At 50.6% G+C, this 25,291-nt stretch overlaps 1 protein-coding gene across 1 annotated transcript; it reads right to left on the bottom strand.

Moving 5' to 3' along the window:
- Positions 1–6,680: 6,680 nt before the first annotated feature.
- On the bottom strand, positions 6,681–23,247 carry KLRG2 (killer cell lectin like receptor G2). The gene is made up of 5 exons (XM_070368841.1): positions 22,176–23,247; positions 16,987–17,088; positions 16,119–16,264; positions 7,667–7,770; positions 6,681–7,184 (listed from the first exon to the last, which is right to left on the bottom strand). The coding sequence occupies exons 1-5, from the start codon at positions 22,969–22,971 to the stop codon at positions 7,064–7,066; spliced, it is 1,269 nt and encodes a 422-aa protein (XP_070224942.1). The 5' UTR covers positions 22,972–23,247; the 3' UTR covers positions 6,681–7,063.
- Between the last annotated feature and the right edge of the window lie 2,044 nt (positions 23,248–25,291).

Raw genomic sequence — 25,291 nt, 5'->3', positions numbered from 1 at the left:
AGCTATCTCAGCCATCTGATGTGCCACTTGTCTTACTATCTTCTTCCAGAGTCTTCCTTAGAATGGCACAATCTTTTCTGGGGTCCCTCCTGTTTGAAATATGCACAGTGGTGGTGGGGGGTGTCTTTTTTTTTTTTGGTTGTGCTATGTGGCATATAGGATCTTAGTTCTCTAACCAAGAATCAAGCCCACACCCCCTGCAGTAGAAGTGTGGAGTCTTAACCACTGGATCGCCAGGGAAGAGGTCTCACTATTGATTGCCCCATTCACATAGAAGCCTGGGGCCTCCTACCTTTTGCCAAGTGCCTTGTAGGGTCTTCACCCTGGTCCAGCTCTTCCCTCTGTGAAGACAGAGTGGCCTGTTTCATTCTCTTGTTCTCTTCTGAGCCTGCCCTGCCATTAGAAACTGCAGGCAATCTCAACAGGTTAAGACATAGGCATTCCAAGAGCACCTTCCATTTTTTGTGTATGGTAGAAGTAGGGGGGGGGCACTCTAACCAATAAGTTTTATTAACCACCTTTAAGTTCTGGGGCCTCAGGGTCTGTATCTGTATAATGCCTCTTAGCTTTGAAGACCCTTGCTAGAAATTCTGAAAGACCCTCATTTGGGTTCTGTTTATCTCTTGTACTTTTAAAACTTCTTCATTTGAGCATCCCTCTTTGAATCAGTCTCAACTTTTGGCCTATCCCCAGCATTCACATCCCACTTATCATCTGCTGTTGACATAGCCATGCTCACAGCCTCCCACACCGGCTTGTCAGGGCTACATAACTGCCTCCTCACGAGTTTTATCCAGCACCATTCTGCGATCTTCTGAAATGAGAAGGGTATTGAATGAAATTCTGAACATCTGCCCAGGTCGGATTTGGAGTTTAAAAAAAAAAAAATTTTTTTTTTTTCTTTGACGAAAAAAGAATTCTTCCATTCTCTCTGCTTCATCTCTATAAGTTGGCATATTGTTCTTCCAATTAAATCTGAAGTTGAACGTGAGACTGGACCCAGATCATCCCCATCAGCTGCCCGGTCTCAGCATTCACATCCCCAGTGGGGACTTGCCTTGTTGGACGCTGCCCCACCTGAGTTTGCATAGCTCCCTGGCCCAGTCAAGTGACAGGTATGAGAAGGGCAAGATCACTCCTGTGGGCCCCTCAGAGACCGGAGGGCCCCAAGCCTGAGGCTGTGCTCAGGGGAAAGAGCAGCAGCCGCCTTGGGTAGGGTGAACAGCAATCCCCCTTTCCGTTAGGATTAAGCAAAACAGGTTTCTCTGCCTTCCCTTCCTGTTGGACCATGACCTGACGTCTTTGCACAGGCTTATTCTGATTCAGTCACTGTACCTAAGGTACTTCATCCCATTTTTCTTCCCATTTACAAAGTAAATCCAGTTGCAGAGGGATACTGTAAATGCAGGATCCATTTACAGGCCATTTTGCTCAGGAATCTACAGGATATTGTGGTCATGCTCTGTTACCAAAAATTAACATCACTTTCTTTTCCATGGATTCATACCTGAAAGTCTCCCAATTTTGGAAAATGCAGTCTAGAGGGCTGCAAGGGGGAACTGAGTACTTCCCGTTTTGAAGGGGCTTTGCTTCCAGGTGGTCTCAGTAATGAAGTCTTTCTAAGGGTCCTTGCTGCCATTACCAAGCTCAATCCCCAAGTGTCAATTCTTTTATTATTTACTTATTTTTGGCTGGGCTGGGTCTTCATTGCTGCACACACGGGTTTTCTCTAGTTGCAGAGAGCAGGAGCTACTGTATGTTGTGGTTCACGGGCTTCTCATTGCGGTGACTTCTCCAGTTGCGGAGCGCAGGCTGTGGGGTGCTCAGGCTTAATTGCTCCATGGCATGTAGGATCCTCCCAGGCCAGGGCTCGAACCTGTGTCCCCTGCATTGGCAGGCAGATTCTTTACCACTGAGCCATCAGGGAAGTCCCCCCAACAGGCGATTCTGAACAACTGAAACAATAAGATGAAGATGGACAGAGACAAGACCCAAACAAGATCAGCAACCAAAAACCCTTGGCCTCCAACGCAGGTAGAGGGTACCTCAGCAGCTGTGACTTTTGTATTGTCTGCCAGAATCCTTCCAGGTAGATGGGCCCCCAGCCCATGACCTGGTCAGGGTTATCGGATGGTTTAAGCACTGCTGGATTTCTTTGATGCGGTTACTCACCCACAAGACATCTTCCAAACTAGCTTCTGTGAAATGAAATGTCGGTGGCACCTGGCAGGGGAGATTCAGGGGAGGTCCTGGAACAAACGGACCAGGCAGCTGCTTGGACCCATCCGCGGGCTCTCAGTTCCAACCAAGGGCCAACAAGCATAAAGTCCACCTGGGCTTCCCCTCCTACCAGGCTCCACAGATGTGTTACCAACTCAATGTGTTACCAACTCAGCTTTGTCCTGCCGCATTGCACAGAGAGCCAAACACTGAGATGCCGAGTTTGGGGACAAAGAATGGGTATATTCCAGCCAAAAGAGGAGATGGGATAACAGATCTCAGATCTCGAATCTGCCTCCCAGAAAGGGAGGGGCTCAGTGTATATACAGGACGACGAAGAGGCAGAGCTGATGAGGGATGGGGAGAGGAGACAGGAAAGAGGTGCAGGAATCTTCCTGTGCACAGGTGCAATGAAGCTACAAGGAGGTTGTGGGAGCGGGCACCCACTCATGCTGGGGGAGGTGGAGGGTGGGTGGTTCCATCCAGCCTTAACCGGCTTAGCTGAGGCTCCAAGGTCCCGGAAAATAACCCAGGCAGACACTGTTCAGGCTACCTGCTGCTTGAGAGAACACCGAAGTGTCCTTGATTAGTGGAGACAGGTGAAATGGATTTGATCAATCATCACGTACCATTTCAAAACCATTGCTCCTGTGTCTGTAAAGAGCAAGGCCATCTTTGCTTAGGTCTATGGCCCAATTGAGTCAAGTTCCCATTTGGAAACCAAGCAAAGTGGACAGAGTTAGTGACATCCCTAATTGACTTCGGTCTGGACTCCTGAACCAAACACTGGCCAGAGGGCTGGGACCACACGACGAACGTTAGGCTTAGATGTATCAGGTGCCTCCCAGGTTATCGCTGCTCACCTCCACCTGCAAACTGGCATCACTGCCAGACCACACGGCTGTCCACGGTGGCGGTAGGAGGTTGGAGCTTATAGGGAGAAGCCCAGTATCCCCAATGATTCCTTTGCCTGAACACACACCCATACCATACAACCCAGTAACCCTACTCCTAGATATTCAAGAAAATTGACAGCTTCCTTCCACACACAGACTTACATTTGAATGTCCATAGCATTGTATTCATAATGGCCGTAAACTAGAGACAACCAACTAGAGAGATGATAAACAGATTCTGACATCCCTACAAAGAAAGGAACTCCTATCAGTAAAGGTGGCAACCTGAACATGTCCTTAAAAGCTCATGCTGTTGCTAAAGAAGCACACAGTACATAATGTACAGTTCATGTGAAATCCCAGAACAAGCAGTTTGCCTGGGGCTGGAGGTCAGGAGAAAGAGCACTGACCACAAACGGACAGGAGGGAACTTCCTGGAACTACTCCATGTCTTGACTGGCAGTGGTTTGGGTGCCTACAGTCTTCAGAAGGTACCCTCTTGATTTTTCATTTTTGGCCATACCATGAAGCCTGTGGGATCTTAGTTCCTTGACCGGGGATCGAGCCCATGCTCCCTGCAGTGGATTCTTAACCACTGGACCACCCAGGGTAGTCCCAAAAGGTACTCTTGAGATGAGGTTATTTTCTTCTTTGCAAAAATATGCTTTTCCTGGTGACAATATGGACTCTTAGACAGTGTGTCTCACCAGGAAAGCTGGTTAAAAACCTGACTTGGGGGTCGGTACCCACCCCCTGCCCATCTCAGGATGAGTTGTGTGTGCTGCACTCTGGTGACTTGCACAAGCGAGGTGGCCTCTGAGCTCTACCGCAGAGGCCGCTGTGACCTGCTAGGCCAGCCTGTGTCAGAGACTGTTCTCCAAAGCTCCGAGAAACAAGTGGGTGCCGGTGGCAGCGTTACTAGTGTGGTTTTCAAACAATAGCAGTTGGCAGTGCCTGGTGGGAAAAGAGCCTAGAGAAACTACTCAAGAGGAATTCCATGCAGACCAACCTGCTGTGTAACTTTTCCAGCTTCCATTTAGTAGAAAGGGAAACACACGCTCTGAAGGTGAGGTGAGGCTGAAAGTTGTGAAAACGTATCTTGATGTAAGAGATAATTACAGGTTGTAAGAAAAGGCATTCCAGTCACAGGAACCCTTTCTAAAATGAGTAGTTCTCAAGCCAGGCTGCACATCAGTCTCTTTAGGACCTTTAAAGCATTTCACTTTCTCTTTTTATCGAAGTAGTACACAAATACAGGTTTTTTAATTATTTTATTTCTTGGCTGCATGGTACAGCAGGAGGGATCTTAGTTCTCTAACCAGAGATCGAACCTGACCCCTCGAAGGGGAAGCTGGGAGTCTTAACTCCTAGACTTACAGGGAAGTCCCAAACACAGTATTTTTTTTTTTGAACTGAATATGGTTTTAATAGTACTAAAGGATGTATGTTTTAAAAAAAGAACAAACATCAGTCCCCTTGTAATCTCACTCCTGTTCCTTAGACATTTAAGCTTTTTAACCTTAAGTGTACAGCTTGATGAATTTTTACACGTGTATCCACCTAACCTCACCCAGATCAAGATCCAGACCATTCCAGCATCCTCAAATACTCACTGGTACCTCTGTCCAGTTAATACTGCCTTGCCTCAAGACAAGTACTGTCACCATCAAATAGTTTTAAGGTGACCATCTGAAATGATTTTTGCCATTTCATCTAGTGAAGTGAAAGTCACTCAGTCCTCTCTGACTGTGACCCCATGGACTGTATAGTCCATGGAATTCTCCAGGCCAGAATACTGGAGTGGGTAGCCTTTCCCTTCTCCAGGGGATTTTCCCAACCCCAGGACTGAACCCAGGTCCCGCATTGCAGGCAGATTCTTTACCAGCTGAGCCACCAGGGAAGCCCATTTCTTCTAGTACTTTCTCCATAATTCTAAATAATAAGTGTACACTGCTATTCCTTGGTTTGCCAACTTTGGACAGTAACTAGGAGCTTCCTACTTTGGTAGGTCAAACTTCACTCGTTTACTCACCTTCCTTACCCACTGACGGAGAAGGCAATGGCACCCCATTCCAGTACTCTTGTCTGGAAAACCCCATGGATGGAGGAGCCTGGTGGGCTGCAGTCCATGGGGTCACGACTGAGCGACTTCACTTTCACTTTTCACTTTCACACAATGGAGAAGGAAATGGCAACCGACTCCAGTGTTCTTGCCTGGAGAATCCCAGGGATGGCAGAGCCGGGTGGGCTGCCGTCTACGGGGTCGCACAGTCAGACATGACTGAAGCGACTTAGCAGCAGCAACTTACCCACTGAAGCTGAGAAACTCTCAGGTTTCTACACCGCAGCACCACACCACCCACCCTGGGCACCTGGGTACTTTAAGCACCGCAGGTGATCCTAAGTGGCACTGAGCCCAGAGGGCCCCAAGCCGGTGGTGACCCAGAAACTGACATGAAACCAGCCTGACAACGCCAGAATGTTTGCCAAGAAGGGCTCTGATGATAGTTAAACTAGGACACGTCATCAAGCTCTGGACTAATTTGTAGTTGGAAGGAAGTCATGAGAAACACCAGCGTGTTTCTAAGATTTTTACTGATCATCATGTGTGTTCTCATGGCTCTCCACCCCTTTCTCCCAGGCAGCCACACACTCTGTACAGTTAAACTCGACCAGTAGAGCTTTCCCTGAGGAGTGCGGGCACCGGGCCTGCCTTAGAGGAAGGCTGGTTTGCACCTGATCGGCACCATAAGCAGGGCAGGCAGTCTCTTTCCTTTGGAGGAGCCTCTCCAGCCTGGAAGGGCCTCCCAGGTGGTGCTCGTGGTATAGAATCTGCCTACCAAGGCAGGAGGTGCAAGAGACGTGGGTTCAACCTCTGGGTTGGGAAGATCCCCCTGGAGGAGGAAATGGCACCCCTCACCCCAGTGTTCTTGCCTGGAGAATCCCATGGACAGAGGAGCCTGGTGGGCTATAGTCCATGGGGCCTCAGAGAGCCGGACACAACTGAATGAGCCTGTGTGCATGCGCGTGCACACACTCTCCCTTCCCCCCACTTTGCTGCCATGCCCTTCAACCCGAAGACCCTCACTGAACCTCAACTGGGGAGCATCTCCAGGCTGTGTCCCCACAACTGTGAGAGGCAGGGCTGCCTCGCGCCTCCCCACATTTCTGATTGCTTTTTCTCACTCAGACCCCAAGCTTTGCAGCAGCTTCATCAACCAAGAGGGGGTGCTCCCTTGGTTCCCCTTGCCTGGATGGCTCTGTCCTCGCCACATCCTCAGCCTCTGGCATCAGCTGGGCGGACGCCCCACCAGCAACCCACCGATGCTGGTCTGCACAAAGAACCTTACTCTCTGCCTGCTCCCAGAGCAGGGATGGGACCTGCTTCCTCTCTCCTCCGAGGCGGCCCTTTCTCCTGCCCCGTCCTCCACATGCTGTGGGTGTGTGGGTGCGTCTGACCACCTGGAAAGGGTCCTTATAGCAATGACGTCATTGCTGCCAAATCCCAGGCATGAAATAGGAGCCTCCCTCTGTGGGCTCAAGAACCCAGGCTGGGATCACCTGTGAGTCCTCTCTGTTCCTCTCGGAAAGGGCATGCACCTGTGAGGCAGCAGGTATGTGAGAATGGGGAATGGCCAGTTTAACGAGGGAGAAACAGGCTTAGAATGCTTTAAACACACACACACACACACAAGGTCACAAATGCACTTCAGCAGCTGGAGATCCAGTGGGGGGCTCAGCTTCGGGGCCACGGTGGCTCTCCTCTCCCGTGGACCCCATCTTCCTGTCCCAGGACATGCTCCCTGGTTTGCTGAGGCAGGACTGTTAAGCACCAAGCGGGGAGACCTGGGCACCCCGGTCCAGGGAGGAGGCTGCCCCAGCTCTCAACCTGGCCTCCCCGGGGAGCCACAATCCCCCAGCAGACTCAGGGCTGGCAGAAACCTAAGTCACTTGGTGCCCTTGGCACAGACCCAGGGTCTGGGGGAGGCACAGTCCGAAGCCACCAGCTTGCCTCCCTCCAGGCACCCGCACTCGAGATCTGGCTGGTCCTGGTCTTCCTCTGGGAGCCTGGGGAAGGGTGAGAGCACAGAGAGGCCTTCAGGAGGACGGGCCCTCCTGGCCTGTGCGGCCGCTGCCTGTGTACTGCTGGGATCGCCGCCTGGAGCCCGGGGTCGGGGAAAGCCCTGGGGCAGGAGCCAGGAGGCTGCACCCCCTCCCCCCCGCCCCAGGTGTCAGCTGGGTGGCCCTGGGCAAACCACCAAACCTCTCTGAGAGGCACACTCCTTATCCAGAGAAGAGGGTGACAGTCCTTCTTGGGCAAATGCGTGGGGGACCCAAACAAGGGATGGCATGATGGGGACCAAGTGAAACTGAAATACCCATCCTAGGAGGGGGATGGAGAAGGGGAGGGGGGTGGGAGAGGACTCAACTTGGGGACAGGTGAAGGGGAAGGCTTCAGGGTCCTTCTGGTGCTGCTGTGATGTCACACTGGTCACACAGGGGGGCCAGTACTAGCAAACGGGACAGAGGGGCCAGCCACGGTCACTCACAGCTGGGGTGGCAGGGGGGTCCCGTCGATCCAGTGCCAGCCCTGGGGGCCTCGTCGGGCTCCCACCCAGGAGTACTTGGTGACCGGGTGTCTGCTCAGGAAATCCTGAGGGAGGAAAGCAGTGAGTCATTCTTCTCACGTCACTGGGACGGCTCACCTGGGCTTCCATCCCCGTCCGATCCCCCCACCCCGGCTTCCACAAGTTCCCAGCTCCCCAAGCCAGAGACGTGACTCATTTCTCCCCAAACGCCAGGAAGTGGGAAGCTGTCTTGGATGCTTGCTGGTTGACAGGCACTGTGCTCAGGGCTGGGGACCAGAAATGGGGCGATCCCCTCTCAGCCTTCAAGGGGGTAACGGATGTGATCCTCCATCCCCACAAGCAATGCATGATGGGTACTGAGCAGACAGAGAAACGAGGAAGCTCTGAGAAGATGGTGAAAGGCATGGGGAAAGCTGGGAGCCTACGGAGAAATCCAGGTGACAGACAGCAAGCAGCCTCACTGGGCGGGAGGCTGCAGAGGTGGTCAGGGAACAGATGGTCACCACCACAGTTGCCAGCAAGAATAATAAACTACATTACATCCACTGGGGAAGTATTGTTAAGACCACTAAAGGGGACTTCACTGGGGTGAAGTGCGTAAGAACCTTCCAATGCGGGGGGACAAGGGTTCAATCCCTGGTTGGGGAACTAAGATCTCACATGCCAAGGAGCAACTAAGTCTTGAGAACCGCAACTACAGAGCCCTCACGCTCCAGAGCTTCTGTTCCGCAATGAAGACCCAGTGCAGCCAAAATCAATAATAGTAATAATAAAAGATGTTTTAAAGAAAGACCATTAAAAATAAGGGTGAGTATGAAATCCATGGGGCAACATGGGGAAAAGTTATAGTATGTGAGGGGTTAGAGTCCATGAAAAAGCTGAATTAAAGTTGTGGCCTGATTATAAGAATGGAAAAAAATGTGTACACCCCTGGACACAGACACATGAGGAACAACAAAACCAAAACAAGGATGTGCAGGGAGCTGTTGGAGATGCTTTTTTCTTTTAAATACTTGTCCTCAATGCCATGTTTTTAGCAATGAATTAAAGCAAAAAAAACCCGTGTTTAAAAATGTTGACAGGGGGAGAGTGGGAAAGAGGCTCAAGAGGGAGGGGATATATGTATATTTATGGCTGACTCACGTTGTAGTATGGCAGAAACCAACACAACATTGTAAAGCAATAATCCTCCAATTTAAAAAAAATCTTCAACTCGAAAAAAGATGTTTCCATATCCTAAGCCCTGGTGTAGGGAACTGGAAGGTGGAAGGGCGGGGCAGCTGTCCATACCAGCCGAGTCTTTCCAGAACATAAGTTGTGCTATGTCACAAGAGCGGTATCATGGTTCCTATTGCTCAGATGGGTAATTCCACTTTAGGGAAGAAATCCAAGAACAGAAAGAGAAAATGAACGTTCTCAAAATTTCCTGCTGCTATTTATAAAGATAAAATGGAAACCACCCAAATGCTCAGCAGTCAGGAAATAACTAGGCAAATTATGGGATATCAACATGATGGAAAATTACAGTGCTCTTAAAGATGACAGGCACACCAAAGACACAGTTAGGCAAGAAAAATGTAAATATGAAATCATGCCAAGTGGAAAAAAGCAAACCATGCCAGCAAGCCCATGGCGCTCACACATGGCAGCACGCACATTAGTGATGACAGGAAGTGGCCTGGCATACGTCTGACATAGACTTAGTTCCTCTCTACCAGTGTTCAGGATGACAGAGACAAAAGTTCTATGTTTGACCCTGGGGACTAGGAAGCAAGCACGGGGACTTCCCTGGAGGACCTATGGTTAAAACTCTGGACTTTCACTGCAGAGGGTGCAGGTTCAAGCCCTGGTAGGGGAACTAAGATCCAACAGGCTGTGCAGTGTGGCCCCAAAAAATAAAACCCACAGAAAGGAAGCACAGAATGATGCCTGCCCCCTTGATGACACTATTTGTCCTTCGGGTCTCAGTTTAAAGGTGACTAGGGACACCACGGAACCCCTCCCCTGGATCACTACAACCTTCATAGTTTGGAGCGTGATATGAGACACTGACCTTGTCAGTTTTCTGTATCGGTGAACTTGGTGAGGACTGGGGGCCTGCCCTATTGGTCACTGACCGTGAGAGCCCAGCACACAGCAGACCAGCCCAACAAAATGCACCCCCCAACCCACATGTCCCTGCCAATAACCAGCAAGGGCCACAGGTAACACGCAAGCTGTGAGGCCAGCCCTGCACCCAGAGCTGTTGGTGCAGACCCATCCCCACCACCCCTTTCAGGAACATCAGCTGGGAGAAGAACCTAAAAGAACTTCCAGACTGAGGGGTGACAGCCTTACCCCTTTTGAAACCCCAAAGACCAGAAGACCAGACTGCACAAGGCACACAGCCATGCCTGGGCATTTTATTTGCTCTCTGGCTGGACTCCACAGGCTGGGGCCCAGGGGCAGGGCTGGAGGGAGCTTTGGAGGGGATGAGAAGGAAACTGGGCTGGCTTTGAGGCAGAGGGCAGGCCAGCCCTGAGCATCTTGCAACTGTGGCTGCAGCAGACCGGCCTCCTGCTGCCCAGCCCCGGCCTCCTGGGAAGAGTCACTGCCTAATCACCAGATCTTAGAGCTTCTTCCAGTGCTGAGAAGGAAGCTATCACTGCAGAGCAGCGCTATGGGGCCTGGCCACCCCTTACTCAAATTCTGGTTCTGTGACTTGCAAGTTACGTGACCTTAGGCAAGTTCCCTGACTTTTCAGAGCTTCAGTATTATCCTCTGTAAAGTGGGGGATGAGTGCAATTGTGTGGTAGTTTGACCATTCTTTGGCTTCGCCTTTCTTTGGGACTGGAATGAAAACTGACCTTTTCCAGTCCTGTGGCCACTGCTGAGTTTTCCAAATTTGCTCGCATATCGAGTGCAGCACTTTCATAGCATTTTCTTTCAGGATTTGAAATAGCTCAACTGGAATTCCATCACTTCCACTAGCTTTGTTCATAGTGATGCTTTCTAAGGCCCACTTGACTTCACATTCCAGGATGTCTGGCTCTAGGTCAGTGATCACACCATCATGATTGTCTGGGTCGTGAAGATCTTTTTTGTACAGTTCTTCTGTGTATTCTTGCCATCTCTTCTTAATATCTTCTGCTTCTGTTAGGTCCATACCATTTTTGTCCTTTATCGAGCCCATCTTTGCATGAAATGTTCCCTTGGTATCTCTAATTTTCTTGAAGAGATCTCTAGTCTTTCCCTTTCTGTTGTTTTCCTCTATTTCTTTGCATTGACCGCTGAAGGTTTTCTTATCTCTTCTTGCTATTCTTTGGAACTCTGCATTGAGATGCTTATATCTTTCCTTTTCTCCTTTGCTTTTCACTTCTCTTCTGAAATTTCACAGCTATTTGTGAGGCCTCCCCAGACAGCCATTTTGCTTTTTTGCGTTTCTTTTCCATGGGGATGGTCTTGATCCCTGTCTCCTGTACAATGTCACGAACCTCATTCCATAGTTCATCAGGCACTCTGTCTATCAGATCTAGGCCCTTAAATCTATTTCTCACTTCCACTGTATAATCATAAGGGATTTGATTTAGGTCATACCTGAATGGTCTAATGGTTTTCCCTACTTTCTTCAATTTCAGTCTGAATTTGGCAATAAGGAGTTCATGATCTGAGCCACAGTCAGCTCCTGGTCTTGTTTTTGCTGACTATATAGAGCTTCTCCATCTTTGGCTGCAAAGAATATAATCAATCTGATTTTGGTGTTGACCATCTGGTGATGTCCATGTATAGAGTCTTCTCTTGTGTTGCTGGAAGAGGGTGTTTGTTATGACCAGTGCATTTTCTTGGCAAAACTCTATTAGTCTTTGTCCTGCCTCATTCCATATTCCAAGGCCAAATTTGCCAAGCCAGGCTTCAGCAATATGTGAAACGTGAACTTCCTGATGTTCAAGCTGGTTTTAGAAAAGGCAGAGGAACCAGAGATCAAATTGCCCACATCTGCTGGATCATGGAAAAAGCAAGAGAGTTCCAGAAAAACATCTATTTCTGCTTTATTGACTATGCCAAAGCCTTTGACTGTGTGGATCACAATAAACTGTGGGAAATTCTGAAAGAGGTGGGAATACCAGACCACCTGATCTGCCTCTTGAGAAATTTGTACGCAGGTCAGGAAACAACAGTTAGAACTGGACATGGAACAACAGACTGGTTCCAAATAGGAAAAGGAGTTCGTCAAGGCTGTATATTGTCACCCTGCTTATTTAACTTATATGCAGAGTACATCATGAGAAACGCTGGACTGGAAAAAGCACAAGATGGAATTAAGATTGCCAGGAGAAATATCAATAACCTCAGATATGCAGGTAACACTACCCTTATGGCAGAAAGTGAAGAGGAACTAAAAAACCTCTTGATGAAAGTGAAAGTGGAGAGTGAAAAAGTTGGCTTAAAGTTCAACATTCAGAAAACGAAGATCATGGCATCCGGTCCCATCACTTCATGGGAAATAGATGGAGAAACAGTGGAAACAGTGTCAGACTTTATTTTTCTGGGCTCCAAAATCACTGCAGATGGTGACTGCAGCCATGAAAATTAAAAGACACTTACTCCTTGGAAGGAAAGTCATGACCAACCTAGATAGCATACTCAAAAGCAGAGACATTACTTTGCCAACAAAGGTCCGTCTAGTCAAGGCTATGGTTTTTCCTGTGGTCATGTATGGATGTGAGAGTTGGACTGTGAAGAAGGCCGAGCGCTAAAGAATTGATGCTTTTGAACTGTGGTGTTGGAGAAGACTCTTGAGAGTCCCTTGGACTGCAAGGAGATCCAACCAGTCCATTCTGAAGGAGATCAGCCCTGGGTTTTCTTTGGAAGGCATGATGCTAAAGCTGTAACTCCAGTACTTTGACCACCTCATGCGAAGAGTTGACTCATTGGAAAAGACTCTGATGCTGGGAAAGATTGAAGGCAGGAGAAGGGGATGACAGAGGATTAGATGGCTGCATGGCATCACTGACTCGATGGACGTGAGTCTGAGTGAACTCCAGGAGTTGGTGATGGTCAGGGAGGCCTGGCGTGCTGCGATTCATGGGGTCACAAAGAGTCAGACACGACTGAGCGACTGAACTGAACTGAACTAAAGTGGGGGAGATGTTTGCAATGAGGCCTGAGATCATGTCCACAAAGCCAAGGGCGTGTAGTATACACTCATTAAATGAGGAGTCTCCAGTCTGCTGGGTGGAGTGTAAAGCTTCGTGTCTCATTCCAACATACAAGACCTCATCTGATGTTTGCCAAGGTGATCCTGCCCTTCTCTGTCAGCCCTAGGCCATCAGGCTCTCTCCCTGGGCCTTCCCCACCCAGCTCCACCCATTCCATTCCTTGCAGCTCAGACTCCACTAACCTGTTCCCATTGTTAGCGAAAACTGTGACGTGGGAAAAGCACTGTTTAGAGATAAAAGTTTAAGAGAAGGAAATGGCAACCCACTCCAGTACTCTTGCCTAGAAAATCCCATGGATGGAGAAGCCTGGTAGGCTGCAGTCCATGGGGTCACAAAGAGTTGGACACAACTGAGTGACTTCATTTTCACTTCACTTTCATGCATTGGAGAAGGAAATGGCAACCCACTCCAGTGTTCTTGCCTGGAGAATCCCAGGGACGGTGAAGCCTGGTGGGCTGCTATCTAAGGGGTCACACAGAGTTGGACACGACTGAAGCGACTTAGCAGCAGCAACAGCAGAGATAAAAGTAAATTCTAGAAATTTGGGGGGCTTCCCTGGTGGCTCAGATGATAAAGAATCAGCCTGCCATTCAGGAGACCTGGGTTCGGTTCCTGGGTCGGGAAGATCCCCTGGAGGAGGGCATGGCAACCCACTCTAGTATTGTTGCCTGGAGAATCCCCATGGACAGAGGAGCCTGGCAGGCTACAGTTCATGGGGTCGCAAAGAGTCGGACACGACTGAGCAACGAAGTACAGAAACTTAAGAGTAATTTACAGCTCAAAGGAAAGCTCTGTAAGGGCGGCGCTGACGCTGGGCCTCCACTGTCTCTAGCTGGTATGTCTCCAGTTTTGCTACCAATGTGGGGGTGGGGGATGTGATCCTGATATTACCTGAAAGCTTATGCTCTACATCTTAAAATTAAGGTAAACTACTTACCATGCTTTCATACATTTCTTCTTTAAAAACTGTGGTAAAATATACATATAAAATTTACCATTTTTAAGTGTGTGGCTCAGAGGCTTTAGGTTCACTCACTGCTTTATGACCATCACCGCCCCCCTTCATCTCCAGAACTTTTTCATCTTCCGCAACTGAAACCTTGCACCCATGAAGCAACTCTGATTTCCCCCTCCCCCGGCAACCACCATTCTACTTTTTGCCTTCAAACATTTGTGTTAATATTTAAATGTTTTAATGTTTAAATGTTTTAAGCTGAATCCTATGATATCTATTTGTGTTTTCATCTTTCTGCACTCAAGATGTGGCTTACAGTCGATGTGTACATTTCAAGAATCTTCTTCCTTCCCCATTCAGGAAACTAAGATCATGGCATCCAGTCCCATCACTTCATGGCAAATAGATGGGGAAACAGTGGCTGACTATTTTTCTGGGCTCCAAAATCACTGCAGATGGTAATTGCAGCCATGAAATTAAAAGACGCTTACTCCTTGGAAGGAAAATTATGACCAACCTAGACAGCGTATTACAAAGCAGAGACATTACTTTGTCAACAAAGGTCCATCTAGTCAAGGGTATGGTTTTTCCAGTGGTCATGTATGGATGTGAGAGTTAGACTATAAAGAAAGCTGAGCACAGAAGAATTGATGCTTTTGAACTGTGGTGTTGGAGAAGACTCTTGAGAGTCCCTTGGACTGCAAGGAGATCCAACCAGTCCATCCTAAAGGAGATCAGTCCTGGGTGTTCATTGGAAGGACTGATGTTGAAGCTGAAACTCCAATAATTTGGCCACCTGATGCAAAGAGCTGACTCACTGGGAAAGACCCTGATGCTGGGAAAGATTGAGGGAAGGAGGAGAAGGGGATGACAGAGGATGAGATGGTTGGATGGCATCACTGACTCAATGGACATGGGTTTGGGTGGACTCCAGGAGTTGCTGATGGACAGAGAGGCCTGGCATACTGTGGTTCATGGGGTCGCAAAGAGTTGGACACGACTGAGCAACTGAACTGAACTTCCTCACCCCTGGGAAACCCAGCTGATCTTAAACCAGTGGCTAGTGAATCTAATGATTGATGGCACATGTGTGCAAGCTAAGTTGCCTCAGTTGTGTCTCTTTGAAACCTGTGGACTGTAGCCTGCCAGGCTCCCCTGTCCATGGGATTCTCCAGGCAAGAATACTGGAGTGCGTTGCCATGCCCTCCTCCAGGGGATCTTCCTGACCCAGGGATCGAACCTGTGAATCTTGTGTCTCCTGCACTGGCAGGCAGGTTCTTTACCACTAGTGCCACCTGGGAAGCACTGAAACTTTCTCCTTTCCTCTTAAACTCTTGAGGAAGAGGAGCTGTGTGTATCATTGGGCTGTGTGTGCTACTGGCACTTTGGCGTGTCCCATGAGTCTGTGCCTCCCAACTCGTGAGCCCAGCCTTTGCCAACCAGCCCAGCCCCTCTGCCAGCCGCCGGGCTGTCCTCAGCCGCTCTTTCCCACCTCCGCCTCGGTGCCTCCTGCAGCTTCTGGCCCTCATCCAGAACTCGGGACAATTCTAGAACTCCACAACCATGATATTCAGGATTTTAACTGCTTGAGACCCAAGTCTTCACTTTGGTCTTTTTGCAAAGGGCATTTTGGAAGTTCCTTTTTGAAAAAAGCTTATTGAAACTTTGTGATATATTTTCTGATTATATATACTTGTGTCACAAATGATTGATCCTATGTGCTAAGTTTTAAAAGAATTTAAGATCCATTTGCAATTGGGATAGTTCAGCCCATCTCCCCTCTTGGAGGACCCCAGTCACCGGGAGGCCATTTGTTCAGGTGACATCCAAAGTCATTGTGGACCAAACCTGTCTGATGTGAGGCCAGAGAGCAGGGACCTTTTGCTTCACCAGTTTTCTGATGACACTTGCTGTGCTGAGTGGGTCTCAGGAGATGGGCTGCTAAGTCCTTGCCCAGTTCACCCTCCACCCTCCATCAGCTCCAGGCACTCTCTAGGGACCCAGCAAGTTCTCACTGGCCTTCACTTTGCAGACCCAGCCAGGCTGGGTCTGGCAGGAACCATTATATTCTGATCTCTTGGGCTACCATTCCTCTACCATTTCCCCCTACTTCTAGAGCACACTATTTGTGGAACACCTAGAACATTCCAAAAAGCTGGAAAGAAGAAAAATTATCACTTGTGGCTCCAGTGATAACCATTAGTATACTTCCTTTCAGTACTTTTCATGCCCCTCCCCTGCCCACCTACCCACTTCTCACCTGAGTGTGTCTCAGCAGGGGTAGGGTAGCCTGGTGGGCTGAGCAGAAAGCCTGGCTGGTCTCCCAGGCCTCGGCTTCGGCAGCGAGGTAGTAGCACTGCCCCTCGGACCACATCCAGCCCTGGGGGCATGGTCGGCATCTGATCCCTGCAGCACACAGGGAGACCGGAGGTGAGCACAGGGTAAACTGTACAGAGCTCAGGGTTGGTATGGATGTTCAAATATCAGGGGGCAGGTGCGGAGACATGGAGCTGGCGAGCCTGGAAGGGGAGAGGGAAACGAGCACGGTGGGGGCGGGGCGAGCACGGGGTGGGGGGCGGGGCGAGCACGGGGGGGGGCGGGGCGAGCACGGGGGGGGGGGCGGGGCGAGCACGGGGGGGCAGGGCGAGCACCGGTTGGGGCAGGAGCGGGGGCGGCGGGGCGGGGCGGGGCGGGGCAGGTCCCGGGAAGGCTTAAGCACAAGCTTCATCCATCATCCATCCGGAACGGGCTCTAATCCCTTACCTTTGCTCACTGAGCCCCCTATCTTTGTGCATCTGCCCAGGGGGGTGTCTTTTTCTTTTTTTTCCTCAAAAGATTTTTTGGATTTGGCCCATTTTTAAAAGTCTTTATTGTATTTGTTACAATATTACTTCTGTTTCATGTTTGGGGTTTTTGGTCGCGGTGGGAGCTTAGCCACCCAACCAGGGACTGAACCTGTACTCCCTGCGTTGGAAGGCTAAATCCTAACCACTGGATTGCTAGGGATGTCTTTTACTAATTTCACAAAGAAGCTGGAAGGACTAGACACCCTGCTGGTGGAGCAGGGGAGGAAAGGGAGGAAAGGGGATGGGGAGGAGAGGGGTGAGGGTGGGGAAGAAGTTCCACACCTGTTTTTGAGGCCAAGGCCACAACAGCCACCGCCAACACCGCCAGGAGCACGGCCATGACTGCCAGGGCCCAGCGCAGGGACCTCATGTACATGGGCAGCCCTGGGAGGAGGGGAGGGGACAACCAGGAGACACAGGTTAGGGTGTCATCACAATTCAGGACCATGCTGAATCCTACAAGAGCATCACACCCACCTCAGCACCCACCCCCTTGGCCCATAACACCATTCAATTTAGGTCCAAACTTCATATTTGGGAGAAAACTGCTAGAAGATATTCCACTTCTTAAATAACTAGGAGACACGAGATTCTTTTCAAGTGAGAGAGTTAAGTGGCTAACAGCCATTAACAGAGCACCTGATGTGCACTAGAGGCAAGGCACCAACAACACAGAGGAGCGGGCAAGGTGCCTGCGCTCAGGTTGCTAATGGGACAGGCAAAGATGCCAGGAGATAAAATTCCACAGGAGAGAGGGCCCAGGGCTAGATTCAAAGTTCAACAGACCCTCCAATTCAAGTTCAAGTCCTGACTCCAAGGGCCCCTCAAGTGTTCTTGGTGTTGTCCCATTTTAATGTTGGACTCACACCTGCCTCTGCTCTCTCGCTCCAGGTCACTGGAGACCACTGATGAAGCATCAGGCAAAGAGTGCTTTGCAGGCTGCAGAGCACTAGACAAATGTGAGCAGTCAGCCGCTCAGGGACCAGGGGACCAGATGGCTGGAATGAGGCTGTGGAGGGGAAAGGAAGACAGGGGACACTCCAGGAGGGAGGAAGGACTCAAAGATAGAACGTGTTCAGAGGTCACATCCTACCCTGTAGACAGACTAACTGGGGAGACCAGAGGGGAACACTTGGAGAATAAAACATAGTCAGTGCTTGCTCACAGACATCGATAGTTATAAGCAGCTTTCCACCCAGAAAGACACGCGCATCTGAAGTCACTGAGCACTCAGGATGGGACCTCGGCCACAACTCCGGTGTGAAATCAATCAGAGCAAAAACATCTTGCTGCAGGGGGCCCTGGACCTACCCAGATCTTGGGGATGTGGGTCAGGAATGTCACATAATCGGTGTGAGGGTATTAAGAAATCAGTCATATTTCCCAGAGTCTAGAACAGCAGAAGTAAGTCTGTGGCAAATATTTCATTATTTTGAAAAGACCAATTCCATTAAAAAAAAAAAGAAGCTACGTACATTGTATATACCCACCGTCTGATTCCCTTTTTGTATCTGGTATTGACATCTCTGATGTCTCACCCTGTACTGCTATTCATCACAGCTCATCCATTGTCATTCTCTATATTTTGACTACCTTTCCCAACCCACAACTGAAACACTACCTGCTTCCTCCTGTAGCCAAATCCCACAGCTGGGGTAGAGCCAGTTTGGGGGGACTCACAGTTTATTCACCTGGGGCAGCTGAGGGGCATCATAAAAACTAAAATACACACTTCCAAATACAAAGCTTGCCAGAGGACTCAGAGGGCTCCTGCCACTGAGAGACCTGCAGGTCAGTCTACTTTGGCCGGTGGCCTCTGTCCCTCTGGCTGAGCTCAAGCATGCTGGACACCACTCTCTCGGCTCCACTTCCTCCAGACACTGAGAACATTCTTCCTCTGAATGTCCCCCACCTCCCCCCGCCATGCCATTGCAGATTGCCAGGCCCTTTTGTTTTCTCCAGAGTAAGGACTGCCAGAGGGCAGGGGCAGGGCTCTGTTTCCTCCTATCCTCTACCCCTGACGTGCTGAGCACAATGCCACCAGCACCAGCGGGTTAGACAACCACTGAGATCCAGCTGCGGCTCTCCTGCCCCGACAGGGCTGGGGAGGAAGCGTTCCTGGCACATGCTCACACTCTGAAGTTAGTGCCATTCATTGAGTATTGATTCGCAGAGCACTGCCAGGTGTCAGAGATTTGGTGAAATGTAGGCTGTCACCAGCCATGCCCCGCAGGGCTCGGGAACCCTGAGGACACTCACAAGAGGGATGCTAAGCTGGGCAGCACAAGAGCCCGTGGAGCACAGAATAGAGACACCTACCAGCCTTGGGACCAGATGAGGTGACTCTAAACCAGCACCTAAGGGGGCATATTCTCCATCTGAGGATCCAGCTGTCCCCCCAGTTTTAGGCTGTCTGCAAAAAGTGACTTCTGGTCTGCATGCTGCCATAGAGAACATTCCCTGAGTCTGTGTTTTTTTTTTTTTTAATATTTATTAATTTGACTGTTCCAGGTCTTAGTTGCAGCATGTGGGATCCCAGGGATTGAACCCAGGCTCCCTGCATTGGGAGCTCGGAGTCTTAGCCACTGGACCACCAGGCAAGTCCCTCCCTGAGTCTTCGATTTTTCAGTTTACATGGGGCCAGCGCCTCTGGGACATTTGCCCCCCAAAGCAGTGAAGAGACAAAGCAGTGATGTCCCCTAAATCTCTCCACAGTGGCTTCCACCCTCTCAGGTTCATAAGGAGGGGACATGAAACAGCGGGGTGGCAGCATTACTGTGCTGGGGGTCTGGGCAAGTCCCCCAGCCTGTACCCTCGAGTGCCCTCTTGTTAAGGTCACTAGCTTGATCCCTCGTGGTAAAGGCCATAGCAGGCAGAAACCACACGCAGAGTTCCTCATCCAGGCAGCCTCCCTCAGACCAAGCCTCAGGCAGGTGCTGGGGACCTTACAGTTCTTTGATCCCACACTTCCCAGAGAGCAAGCCCAAAGCACCAGTGTCTGTGTGCACCCTGCAGTATTTTCTGTTAGCTGTCTTCCCCCTATACCCTCAAAATTCGTCCCCACGCCCCCAGGTTCCTTGCCTCATGCCCAGAGCTCTGTTCCCACGTGGCAGCACTCCCTGAGTCTGCCTCTCCCCAGGACACTGCTGACCACATCTTCCTCAAACTTTCTCCTTTTGCGGCTTCTTTGTATCCTGATTCTCTCCCTACCACCTATACTTTTCTTTCCCAGTCTGTGACCGGCTCCTCTTCCTTTTGTTTTTTGGTGATGCATGGCATGCAGGATCTTAGTTCCCAGGTCAGGGATCGAACCTGAGACCCCTGTAGTCGGGCTTGGAGTCTTAACCACTGGACTCCCAGGGACGTCTGACTCTTCTTCCTTTAAATGACATCACTACCTGGAACTCCCAAATGCACCTGCTTATTTCTTCCCCACCTCTTTCCCCATTCTCCACTCTGGAAGGATAACCCAATGAATCCATCACTCCGCTACTCAGATCAGCAACTTGGGGGGTATCCCCACTCCTCCTGTTCGCGCATCTTCATGGGCACAGTGGCCTCGCTCACTAATCCTACCTCTTGGGCCCTCCCTCCCACCCCTGCCACAGATCAGGCCTTCATCGTCTCTGGTTGAACAACTGCTATCACCTCCTAAGGTCTGTCTTCCTTCAACCTCATGCCTGTCCCAACCTTCCTCCACAGTGTTGTCAGAGCTCACTTTTTAGTCATTTCCTTGTTACCCCACCCTTCAGATGGTAAAGAATCTGCCTGCAACACAGAAGACCCTGGTTCAATCCCTGGGTCGGGAAGATCCCATGGAGAAGGGAATGGCAACCCACTCCAGGGTTCTTGCCTGGAAAATTCCATGGACAGAGGAGCCTGGAAGGCTACAGTCCATCGGGTCATAAAGAGTCGGACATGACTGAGCAACTTATATTATTAATCTCATAAAAAGCTATAGACTCATTATGGTAGACAGAATAACGTCCCCTTAAAGATGCTGGTAAAGAATCCACCTGCCAATGCAGAAGATGCAGCTTTGACCCCTGGGTCGGGAAGATCCTCTGGAGGAGGAATGGCAACGCACTCCAGTATTCTTGCCTGGAAAATTCCATGGACAGAGGCGTCTGGCGGGCTGCAGTTCATGGGGTGACAACAAGTCAGACACAGTTGAGCACACACAGCACAGCAGCAAAGACGTCCACATCTTAACCCCTGGGATCTGGGAATATGTTAGGTTACAGGTACATGGGGATTACGGTTTCCTATCTGCTGACCTTGAGATGGATTTCTGGGTGGGTCCAATGTAATCACAAGGGTCCTTATAAATGGAAGAGGGAGACAGAAGGACAGGAGAGTCAAAGATGGCAGTGGGAGGCTTCAAGCAGACATTGGTTTTGAATATACAGAGGACCATGAGCGAAGGAACTCGATCACCCTTAGAAACCAGAAAAGGCAAGGAAACAACCATCTCCTGAAGCCCCCAGAATGGATCACGGGGGTTGATAACTGGACTTTAGACCACTGAGCCTACATCAGATTTCAGACTTACAGAACTGCAAGATAATAAATTAGTGCCATTTTAAGCCTCTAAGTTTGTGCCAGTTTGTTACAGCAGCTCCAGAAATCGACTACACTTCTCATGCACAAAGTGTGCTCCCACCCAACTCTGCACAAGTTCCTGAGTGATCAGAGTCGTTGAACTCTACTGTCCAAGAACAACCTACTCACCTCTGGCATAGAGCCCCTCGGGATTTGCAGCCTGTCCAGCTGAACCGTCCTTCCTCTCGGCTGGCCAAGCTTTTAGCAATGTGTCTGTGTCTAGCTCCATAGGGTCCCTGTTCCCGTTGGCTTTCTACCTAGGAGGAGGCTACCACCCGCAACTCCTTAAGCTTTCAAGACTTAGCTGAAGGAAGCTTTCCCATGCCCTCAAGTTCACCAACCACTCCCTTCTGCTTCTGTGTCCAGGATTTTTATATTTAGGATCTTTCTTCTTCCCTGCAAATCCCCACGCCGCGGGGCACGCCCCACCCCCACCCCGCCCCGTCTGGCCTGTTGTCCCCCCCGCAGTAGCTGCTGAATGGATGAGTGTTAGGGGCCAGGTGATCCCTGATATATGGGAGGGAAAGAGGAATCCTGGGCCTAGAGAGGTCGGCCAGCCAGAGCCAGGAGTAGGCTGTTCTACCCGGTCGCCACCACCGTCACGTGATCCTGAAAGCCTTCCTCGCGCCTGGAATCCTTCCACCCCTACTTCTCAAAGATGCTGCGCACACTAAGATGGAACGCTTAAGTTCTTAGAGGGTCAGGGAGGGAGAATAGTGGCTTTATTTTTTTACTACCAACAATTTGAATGATAATTACGTAGACCTTAAAGTTATTGGCTCTAAGCCAGAGGGACCGGGTTGGGGTTCCTCCGCCCCAGTGGCTCAACCCCTACCGGGCAGCGCTGCTCCCGGCGCCCGCGCGCTTACCTACGCGCTTTATGATCCGGGACATCTTCTTGTCTCCGTCCAGCTCGGCGTGGGGCAGGAGCACGGAGTCCTCCCGGCAGCGGCAGCGGCACATAGGGGAGCCCGAGGACTCTGCGCGCCCCTCCGCGGGACTGGCGCAGCCCTCGACGTCGAGGCCGCGCTCAGTCCCGGCGGCGGCCGGCGGCGTGCCGCGGCCCCACGTGCCTCCCGGGGACGGGGTCCGCCGCAGGAGGGTGTGCGCGGGGGAGGCGTGGCGGGAGAAGCCCGGGGACTCGGGCACTGGGACGGTGAGGAAGCGCGTGGAGGGCGCCGGCGAGGGCGCGCGGCTGCCGCCGGCCGTGCCCACAGACTTCACGCGCACGTCTACCTGCAGTTCCACCGGGGTCCAGGCGCCCGGAGCTGGCTCACCCGGCGCTGCCTTGGGTATCAGCTCGGTCTCCGGCGTCTCGCCGTCCCGGGGCTGCTCGGCCGCGGCGGGGTCCGGAGACGGCGGCTCCGGGCCGGTCGACGCCTGGCGGCGGAAGGCGCCATAGCCCAGGCTGGGTGGCAGCACTCGCAGGGGCGCGGGGCGAGGCGAAGGCAGCATCTTCCCGCCCGACAGGTCCTGGCCCGCGCCCGCCGCCTCTTTGGCGGGGGCCAGACTCAAGCTGTTCTCAGGACTCTCAGGGCGTCTTTCCTCCGCGGGATCCTGCGGCTGCTCCAGCTCCGGGACCTGGTTTCCCAAGGAATCCATTTCGAACTCGGCTCCGGTTTGGTCTTCCTTCGACGCCCCCCACGCCGCCCGGGCCCCTTCCATCCTGTGCGCAGAGGAGCAGAGAGATGCCGAGCGGGACGCACCTGGGCCCAGGTAGAGGGTTAACTTCTCCTCCCGGGTTGGGATTGGTCCAGAGGAGTCGCGTAAGTTGTTAAGCCACACCCCTCCCTGTCTCCACACCCACTTCCTCCTCCCAAACCAGGGCCCGGCTGGGATGGGCTACGGCCCGAGTTCTGTTGGCCACGCCCTTCAGACTCCCTTCTGAGGTTTTACTCAGAAAGACAGAGCTGCGAACAGACTCATCCCAGAGCTCAGACTCTTCTCTCTTTCTTGTCCCTGGCCCCAACCGTTTCTCCCTCTAGCGCTCTGGACTGTGCTGATTTTTGAGAGTTATAGCTTGGGCGGAGAGCGATTGGCCAAGCCTGTAGAAATCCTGGGACCTCAGTAAAATCAGCGAGTCCAAAGGAAATGGGCCTGCTTGTGGAAAGGAGCAGAGCTGAGTATCCGGACAACGTAGTGGGGGAAGGAGCGGAACACCTGACAGGTCACCCCCAAGGCAGAAGTCGCAGGGACATCTACTCTGGAGGCCCGACTCCCACTATGCGAACTCAATAAAGACTGAGAGATTAATAAGCTTGAAAATGTGTATTTTCACCGGGACCAGTAATCTAAATACCGTTTAAAAATATAGATTCCTGGCGGACTCCTCCTAGACCTACTGAATCTCATAAGGGGATAAAGAGGGCAATTTTCAACAAGTGCCCCAGGATTCCCAGGTGGTGCTAGTGGTAAAGAACTTGCCTGTCAATGCAGGAGACATTTGGTTTGATCCCTGGGTCGGGAAGATCCCCTGGAGTAGGAGATAGCTATCCATTCCAGTATTCTCGCCTGGAGAATACCACGGACAGAAGAGTCTGGCGGGCTACAGTCCGTGGGGTCGCTAAGAGTGGGATTTAGCACACACGGCACAGCACAGCCCCAGGGCAGGATTGGCAGATACAATACAGATCACTCAGTTAAATCTGAATTTCTGATAAAAGTTGTTTTTTTGTTTTTTTAAGTATAAGTACATCCCAAGTATTTATGTCCCTGCGACTTCTGCCTTGGGGGTGACCTCTCATGTGTCCTGCTCCTTCCCCCACTACGTTGTCTGGATACTCTCCCTTTCTGGAGAAGGAAATGGCAACCCACTCCAGGATTCTTGCCTGGAGAATCCCATGGAAGGAGGAGCCTGGTAGGCTACAGTCCATGGGGTTGTAAAGAGTCGGACATGACTGAGCGACTTCACTCATTCACGTCCCAAGTGCTCCCTTATCTGAAATTAAAATTTAACCTGCCTCCTATATTTTTCTTTTTTTTAAATGATGTGATTGTATTTATTTACTTTTTTTGTCTTGGCCATGCTGTGCAGCATGCGGGATCTTGGTTCCTCAACCAGAGACTGAATCCGCACCTCCTGCATCAGAAGGTGGAGTCTTAACCACTGGACCTCCAGGGAAGTCCCTGCCTCCTATATTTTTATTCACGAAACCAGGCAACTCTACTTCCAGGGACTTCTGCTGGAGTGGTCTTGGGAACAGCATTTGAAAAGACCACTGACTTGTTACTCCTGGGGTAAAGAAGGAAGGAGGTGGTGAAGGGGAAGGATCTTAGGAGGGCAGTTAAACTACTAGAAAGGAAGCTCCCTGAAGACAAATGACTTCGAGAAAAAGTCCAGCAGAAAGAAAACACAATATGTAAACACTTTATATTTAATGTCTTCCAAACCCAGGCTATATATTTAATGTGAGGACATATATATGCATGAAAATGAATTTTAAAAGATATGGAAAGATACATACCAAAGTGATAATACTTTGCTGTATTTGCTGTAGGTTGTTTGGAGGGTGGGCGGAGGGATTGTCTAGGAGACTTAACCTGATCTGCAATGTTTCCACTTTCTTGAAAGAGAACGGATTTATTGTATGTATTTGTTGTTCAGTTGCTCAGTCGTGTCCGACTCTTTGGGACCCCACGAACTGCAGCACAGCAGGCTTCCTTGTTCTTCACTATTTCCCTGAGCTTGCTCACACTCATGTCAACTGAGTCAGTGATGCCATCCAACCATCTCATTCTCTGTCACTCCCTTTTCCTTTTGCCTTCAATCTTTCCCAGCATCATGGTCTTTTCCAGTGAGTCTGCTCTTCACATCAGGTGGCCAAAGTACTGGAGCTTCAGCTTCAGCATCAGTCCTTCCAATGAATATTCAAGGTTGATTTCATTTAGGATTTGTTTGATCTCCTTGCTGTCCAAGGGACTCCCAAGAGTCTTGAGAGTCTCCAACACGATAGTTTGAAAGCATCAACTTGTTGGCGCTCAGCCC

This window comes from Bos mutus, chromosome 4 (genome assembly GCF_027580195.1).
Source record: "Bos mutus isolate GX-2022 chromosome 4, NWIPB_WYAK_1.1, whole genome shotgun sequence".
Classification (NCBI taxonomy): Eukaryota; Metazoa; Chordata; class Mammalia; order Artiodactyla; family Bovidae; genus Bos; species Bos mutus.
The sequence above is the reverse complement of the archived record's forward strand: the minus strand, read 5'-3'. Positions and strand labels throughout refer to the sequence as shown.